The sequence below is a fragment of the Mauremys mutica genome, chromosome 13 (assembly GCF_020497125.1).
Source record: "Mauremys mutica isolate MM-2020 ecotype Southern chromosome 13, ASM2049712v1, whole genome shotgun sequence".
NCBI lineage: Eukaryota > Metazoa > Chordata > Testudines > Geoemydidae > Mauremys > Mauremys mutica.
The window spans coordinates 47,791,098-47,799,251 of record NC_059084.1 but is presented as its reverse complement, the minus strand read 5'-3'; the positions used below and the strand labels follow the sequence as shown (position 1 = coordinate 47,799,251).

Here is an 8,154-nt window from a genome sequence, read left to right as displayed (position 1 = left end):
ACTTCTTCAGATGCAAGTCCAAAAGAAGGTGCTTGATTCTCAACCACCCCCACCCCCGAGGCCATCAATATGTCTGCTCTTCTTTAGTGAGCCCACTAGACAAGTTTGACTGTCCCTGGGGCTGGCTTCCATCCCCTCTCCAACCAGCTGTCTGGAGGTGCCGCCTTCCTCGCCTTGCTCATTCACACCTCATTCATTCAACAGGGCAATTGATTAAGGGAGTGTGGGGAGGGGGAATCTTATTCTACCCCCAGCAAAAAGTCATTTTTCTTCTACTTTAACTATCCTTAGGGGCTATAACGTTACACCAGGGCTTAGCACAACGTTTTCTATAAGTTTTTCTACATAGGGATCTGATACAAAGTTCCTATAGCAAAGGACTTGATACAAAGTTGTATGAAAATAGCTTAATACCGGGTTATATGAAGAGGCATGATACAAAGTCATGTGAAACTTATGTGAAGATGCTTAATACAGAGATTTATCTACAGGGTTCATTTGGGTGGGGGTCTAGGTGTAGGTGGTTGGGGGTCAGTGGGGAGGGTGTCCGGGGGGGCTCATCGGGGTGGTAAAGATGCAGGGGAGTTGGGGCTTGTCAGGGTAAGGGTTTGATGGGCCTGCTTAGCAGGGGAGCCCCAGCCACTGCCAAGGGGATCCTCATGCTGGACCCCCCTTTCTCCTATCCCAGGGTTCGGTAACCTTCAGCACATGGTCCACCAGGGTAAGCCCCCGGCGGGCCAGGCCGGTTTGTTTACTTGCCGCATCCACAGGTTTGGCCGATTGCGGCTCCCACTGGCTGTGGTTTGCTGCTTCAGGCCAATGGGGGCTGGGCGAAGCTGCAGCCAGCACATCCCTTGTCCTGCAGCCCCCATTGGCCTAGAGCCGCGATGGCCGAACCTGTGGCTCTATGGTAAATCCACTACTGGGTGGCTGGATCCAGCCCACGGGCTGTAGTTTGCCCACCCCTGTCTTAGTGCCTGTTCTGTTCACTCCCTCTGGGGCACCTGGCACTGGCCACTGCCAGGAGACAGGACACTGGGCTGATGGACCTTTGGTCTGACCCAGTCTGGCCGTTCTTATGTTCCCAATCACAGTCTAGGCTCCCATAGTCCTCGGCACGGTACAAACACAGACCATAAAACCTCTCTCAGTCCCACCGAGTTTACAACCCGAGTGTAAATGGGAAGTGGCGTGTGACTGGGAACAGGAATAGAAACACGAATATAAATATCAGCCGCGCAGAATCATCTTCCTTCACTGTAGCCTGAATCCTCCCTCGACTCCCCCGTAAAGAAAATCTCCCAGACGCGCCGCTCTCCGCCCACTAATGTCAGGGATGCTCCACTGCAAAACCTTAACTCTGCCCTCAGACTCCGCCTCACCCCGCCTCCAGCTTCTCCCACCTGCACCCACAGGCGGACCCCAGATCCGGTCCAAAGCACGAGCCAGGCTTGCTCCGATCACGTTCCTAGTGTCACGGATCATTTCAATGGAGCAGGTCACTGCCGGGAAGGGAAATGGGCTTCCGTCCCCAATCCCTCCCAGCGCCATGGGGAATCTTCCCTCTCCAGCGCGTGGTTCAGCCCAGTGGATCCCTGGGACACGACCCCTCCCCAGAAACTGACCCCCCTGACCGGACATTGCATAGCCCTTGTGCGCATGGAACGGGGCTTAAGAGCTGAGTCCCAGCCCCAATATCACCTCACAATAGCCAAGCCCTCAGTTCCCGGGTGGGGAAATACAGACACTGCAGGGAGCTGGTCATTCCTCCCAGGGGTCCGAAAGTGACAGCAGGACCCCTGTGCCCGGCGCTGCACAGACACACAGGACGGGACAGTCTGATTCCTGCACCCGGAGCCCTAGGGCGGGTCACTCAGAGCACTGGCAGCAGGAGGGTGTCTCTCTTATAAAGCGGGGGTATGCAAATGAGGGAGACAGTTTCCTGTTTAAATCTGTGCCTCCCTCTGCCCAGGCTGCACCCGGAGACACAATCCGCAGCCCCTGGGTCTGTGCAGTGACCAGCCAGTCCCTGAGAACTTTCCCCTCCAGCACCAGGGAAAATGGGATTTTTGCTCCTCCTAATTTTCGCTGTAGCCGCTTTGGAAGGTATTTTGCTCCTCTGAATAACGGGCAGAGTTAGAAGAACATTGTGTTACCGCTGTTTTTATACGGAAATTAATGGCCTGTCTTTATTCCCAGGTGTCCGGTCCCAGGTGCAGCTGGTGGAGTCCGGAGGGGATGTGAAAAAGCCCGGAGACTCTCTCCGCCTCTCCTGCAAAGCCTCTGGGTTCACCTTCAGCAGCTACTACATGAGCTGGGTCCGACAGGCTCCCGGCAAGGGGCTAGAATGGGTCGCTGCTATAAGCGACGGTGGGGGTACATACTACCTTGATTCCGTCAAAGGCCGATTCACCATCTCCCGGGACAATCCCAAGAGTGAGCTGTATCTGCAAATGACCGGCCTGAGGCCCGAGGACACCGCCCGCTATTACTGTGCGAGAGACACAGTGAAACGAAACCGGTTTGTGACCATACAATAAATAACAAAGGCTGCGGAATCGCGCTTCTCCCGGCAGCCGCGCGGGGGCAGCAGTGACACACACACCGCTCCGGGCTGGGACAGGAGACCCGGCACCCGGGTGAATGTAACACAAACCTCCCGGCAGTTTTAACCCTTCCGTTCCCGGGCAAAGTGTCTCCTCTTCCTGCCCAGAGCCCAGCTGGGTGCAGAGATCCCCCGCTTCATCTGTGAACCCCAATCCGGAGTGAGTCCTGTTCTGAGTCGCTCTCCCCTGGCAGACCTGGCACGTTGGCTCCCGCGGGGCCCGTCTCGGTGTCACACTCACAGGGCAGCGTCTGTCAGTGTAAACGGACAAGCGTATTGGGGTTCGCATCAGACCCAATGGATGGAGCGAATTGCTCCTGAGGCCAAATCCTCCGCTGGTGTAAAGTCACCGCAGCTGCTTCCGCTAGACTCGAGTTACTCCGGATTCACACCAGGGAGGCTTTGGCTCTTTCAGCAAACTGGGACGTTTAGCGGATTAACGCAGCGGAAAGTGATTAGTTCATTATAACCCGTGTGGGGCCCATCACCGGGGCATCTCCGCCCTTCACACGCGGTTATCGCCTTTCTCCCCACAGCGCCGCAGGGAGGCCGGGAACTATCCCAGCCCCTGGTTCAGAGCGGGGAGACTGAGGCACGGAGAGCTGGAGGCTGGATATGGAAATGGGCCATTCAGAGTCCGGGCGGGGCTGTGGGCAGAGATCACCCGGCGCCTGAACAAACCCCACTCCGCTGAGCCTGGGGATGTGGCAGCGCCGGCTCTAACATTTTTGGCGCCCCAAGCAAAACCAAGGAGCGCCGCCCCCCTCCGAGCATCACGGCCGCCCAAGTCCCCGCCCCCTGAGCGTCGCCCAAGTCCCCGCCCCCCCGAGCGTCGTGTCGTGCTGCCCAAGTCCCCGCCGCAGCCGAGCACCGCCCAAGTCCCCGTCCCCCCAACACGGCACCACCTCCTAAGCCCCGCCTCCCCCCAGCGCCGCCTGGCCAAACAAAAACAAAAACAAACCCCGAGTGCCGCCCCCCCCACAAGGTGCCGCCCCAAGCACGTGCTTTGTAGGCTGGTGCCTGGAGCCGGCCCTGGTTCTGCACTGAGCGCGGTGGGGATTCACTCGGTCCCAGATATTCTATTACAGACACTGATATGGGTGAAAAGAAAGTTTTATCTGTCAAACAAAAGTCTTATATTTCCCATGTTCACCTCTCAGTATCAGTGTGAGGATAGAAAGCAGGAGAGGTGAAAACACAAACCCTGGGAGCTATAAAAGGACCTAAGGGAGCTGCCCAAATCCCTATTGGCAGGGCCGGCTCTAGACACCAGCCCTCCAAGCAGGTGCTTGGGGCAGCACTTTCTAAGGGGCAGCACTCCACCCCCCATTTTTATTTTTATTTTTTTGCTTGAGGCCTCATTGCCAGGAGCCGGTCCTGGCGCAGCCTCTCGCCGGAGCTGGGATCCGCGCCCTCTGCCCAACCCAGCGGCGCTCTGCACAGCCCACTCTGGAAGGGAAACCCTGCGCCGCCCTGGGGAGACTCGGAGAGGCATTGGCAGCAGGACCCCTCCTCCCTCCCTGCATCCGGGGCCCGCCTCCCTCCTTCCCAGGCTCCTCACACATTCCGGGAGCCCCTCTCACCACCGCGGCCAGAGGGGCTCCCAGAGTGTGTGAGGAGATGTGGAGGGAGGGAGGGAGATGGGGTTCCCTGGAGCCGAGCCCGGGCAGCGGCGGCAGCGAGAAGGGCTCCCAGAGTCAGGGCCACCCAGGGGGGAGCAAGTGGGGCAATTTTCCCCAGGCCCCGGGCCCCACAGGGGCCCCCAGGAGTGTGTCGCAGGCTGCTTCTGCCTCCCTCTTCTCCCATCCCCCAGTGTCTCAGCTGATAAGGGGGTGGGATGCGAGCTGCAGCCGAGCGCTGGGAACTCAGGCCCCAGTTGGAGACACTACGCGGCTGCAGGGGGTAAGCGGCATGGTAAGGGGCTGGGGCGGCACCCCCCTGACCCCAGCCCCCCAAACCCTGACCCTCAGCTCTGAGCCCAGCCCCTCTGAGCCAGACACCCCCCCCCGCACCCCATCTCCCCACAGCCCCTGACTGCCAGCTCCGAGCCCAGCCCCTGTGAGCCAGACACCATCCCCCGCACCCCATCTCCCCACAGCCCCTGACTGCCAGCTCCGACCCCAGCCCCTGTGAGCCAGACACCCCCCGACCCCATCTCCCCACAGTCCCGAGCCCAGCCCCTCTGTGAGCCGGGCACCCCCCAACCCAGAGCCCAGCTCCCCACCCAGCCCTGGCCAACAGCAGCACCACCCCCAGGCAACGGCAGCCCATTGGCACCAACCATCACCATCACCCAGCAAACCAGTAAAGCAGTTCATGTATTTCGTGTATTTTCAAATTATTAAAATTAATTGTTGAATGTATTTCACTGGTTATTTTTTACATTTCCAAATACATGTAATTATTATATTGCCATTATTTTTTATGGAAGGGGCCCCCAAAATTGCTTTGCCCCAGGTCCCCTGAATCCTCTGGGTGGCCCTGCCTGGCGTGTGTGAGGAGCTGGGGAGGGAGGGAAGCGGGGTCCCCTGGAGCAGAGCCCCGGCTGCAGTGGCGGCGAGAGGGGCTCCCGGAGTGTGTGAGGAGGTGAGTGTCCGGCTGGGCTCATTGGTGCTGAGCAGGTAGCCCTGCAGCCGGAGATCCTCGCCTTCCTGCCCGATGGGGCTGGGCCAGGGCACCGTGAGGCTGAACAGCAGCAGGTCCGGGGGGCTCTCCAGGTCCTCAGCCGCGAGCATGTCGGGAGTGAGGGTGGTGAGCACGAACTGATCCACCTTGGCCACCAGCATGTCGGGAGTGAGGGTGGTGAGCACGAACTGATCCACCTTGGCCATCAGCATGTCGGGAGTGAGGGTGGTGAGCACGAACTGATCCACCTTGGCCACCAGCATGTCGGGGGTGAGGGCGGTGAGCACGAACTGATCCACCTTGGCCACCAGCATGTCGGGAGTGAGGGTGGTGAGCACGAACTGATCCACCTTGGCCACCAGCATGTCAGGGGTGAGGGTGGTGAGCACGAACTGATCCACCTTGGCCACCAGCATGTCGGGGGTGAGGGCGGTGAGCACGAACTGATCCACCTCGGCCACCAGCATGTCGGGGGTGAGGGCGGTGAGCACGAACTGATCCACCTCGGCCACCAGCATGTCGGGGGTGAGGGTGGTGAGCACGAACTGATCCACCTTGGCCACCAGCATGTCGGGGGTGAGGGCGGTGAGCACGAACTGATCCACCTTGGCCACCAGCAGCGCGGCAAAGCCCAGGGAGGGGGCCGAGTTCTCCACGCCGCCCCGCAGCCGCACCACCACCTGGAAGTACTCCCGCTCCGCGCCGCCCAGCAGCTCCACCCGCATGGGGACAGAGTCACAGCTGGGCCAGGGCTCGGCTGCAGTGTGCTGGTAGCGGATCCCACGTTTGGGGGGGAGCCCAGTGCTGGGGCGGCAGAAGGTGCGGGTGGGGGGGCACTGGTGGGCGGGGGGGAGCTCAGGGCTGGGGGGGGGCAGCCAAAATTTGTTTTGCTTGGGGCAGCAAAAAACCTAGAGCCGGCCCTGAGCAGGGAGGGGAAGGCGGGACGCAGCAAGCTGTGAGAGGAGGCAGCGGAGGGGGAGCTTGGCTGCCCTACTGCAGCAGGAGCTTCAGTGCCAGGAGCACCAAGCTTCTGCCTCCCACAGGAGAAAGCGGGGGGGGGGCGCAGAAGAGTGGGCCTGGTCCCCCTGGAGGGTGGGCCCGGCTCCATGGCGCCAGTGGCTCCATGGTAAATCCGCTATTGGGTGGCTGGATCCAGCCCACGGGCTGTAGTTTGCCCACCCCTGTCCTAGCGCCTGTTCTGTTCACTCCCTCTGGGGCACCTGGCACTGGCCACTGTCGGGAGACAGGACACTGGGCTGGATGGACCCTTGGTCTGACCCAGTCTGGCCCTTCTTATGTTCCTAATTACAGTCTAGGCTCCGGTACAAACACAGACCATAAAACCTCTCTCAGTCCCACCGAGTTTACAACCCGAGTGTAAATGGGAAGTGGCCTGTGATTGGGAAAAGGAATAGAAACACGAATATAAATATCAGCCGCGCAGAATCATCTTCCTTCACTGTAGCCGGATCCTCCCTCGACTCCCCGCTACAGAAAATCTCCCAGACACGCCGCTCTCAGCCCACTAATGTCAGGGAGGCTCCACTGCAAAACCTTAACTCTGCCCTCAGACTCCCCCTCCCCCCAGCTTCTCCCACCTGCACCCACAGGCGGGCCCCAGACCTGGCCCAAAGCACGAGCCAGGCTTGCTCCGATCACGTTCCTAGTGTCACGGATCATTTCAATGGAGCCGGTCACTGCCGGGAAGGGAAAGGGGCTTCCGTCCCCAATCCCCCCCCCGCGCCATGTGGAATCTTCCCTCTCCAGCGGGTGGCCCAGCCCAATGGATCCCTGGGACACGACCCCTCGCCAAACTCTGACCCCCCCTGACGGGACATTGCACGGCCTTTGTGCCCCTGGAACGGGGCTCCAGAGCTGAGTCCCCCCAGTCCCCAATATCACCTCACAATAGCCAGGCCCTCAGTTCCTGGGTGAGGAAATACAGTCACTGCGGGGAGCTGTTCATTCCTCCCAGGGGACCGAAAGTGTCAGCAGGACCCCAGCGCCCTGTGCCCGGCGCTGCACAGACGCACAGGACGGGACACTCTGACTTCTGCACCCAGAGCCCTAGGGCGGGTCACTCAGATCACTGGCAGCAGGAGTGTGTGTCTCTTATAAAGCGGGGACATGCAAATGAGGGAGACAGTTTCCTGTTTAAATCTGTGCCTCCCTCTGCCCAGGCTGCACCCGGAGACACAATCCGCAGCCCCTGGGTCTGTGCAGTGACCAGCCAGTCCCTGAGAACTTCCCCCTCCAGCACCAGGGAAAATGGGATTATTGCTCCTTGTGATTTTCGCTGTAGCCGCTTTGGAAGGTATTTTCCTCCTCTGAATAACGGCAGGGCCGGCCTTAGGCCGATTTGCCCGATTCCCCCGAATTGGGCCCCGCGCCTGAAGGGGCCCCCACGCACCGGCAGCGTCTCTCCCGGAAGCAAACTCTGCGTCTCCCGGAAGCAGCAGCTGTTGCTAGGCAACGAGAGACGCTGAGAGACGCTGGCCGGCAGAGGCAGCCCTGGCTGCACTTGCAGGACAGGTCGGGGGGCGGGGGGAGAGAAGGCACATGTGCCTTCCTTCCTCTCCCCCTCCCCCTCCCCCACCCCCAGCACTCACCTGGAGGAGACGCCAAGGGAGCTTCTGGTCTGTGGCAGACAGGAATCTCTGCAGTGGACCTCACTAACCTGAGCAGTTGGGGCTTCCAACGGTGAGTGTTTGACCCTGTGATTCCCCCAGGGTTTGTAATATTGGGTTGTTTTCGTGGTGTTGGTGTCTGAGGGTGAGTTTGTGACTGCCTGTGTCTGTTTTAAAACTAAAGTCTTGGGATCCTGTAACCCAGGGGAAAAGCCCCGAGCCCGTACTTAGTGCTGTGAACTCCAGGTGAGAGAGAGGGAGGTTTGGAGGGGGAAATCAAATACATCAAGAGGGGAG

General features: G+C 59.9%; 1 gene segment (V, D, J or C); it reads left to right on the top strand.

Annotated features, from left to right (window-relative positions):
• The first annotated feature begins 2,060 nt into the window (after positions 1–2,060).
• On the top strand, positions 2,061–2,540 carry LOC123347502. The segment is given in 2 exon segments: positions 2,061–2,106; positions 2,200–2,540. Coding segments are annotated over 2 exon segments (387 nt in total).
• The last annotated feature ends 5,614 nt before the right edge of the window (positions 2,541–8,154 follow it).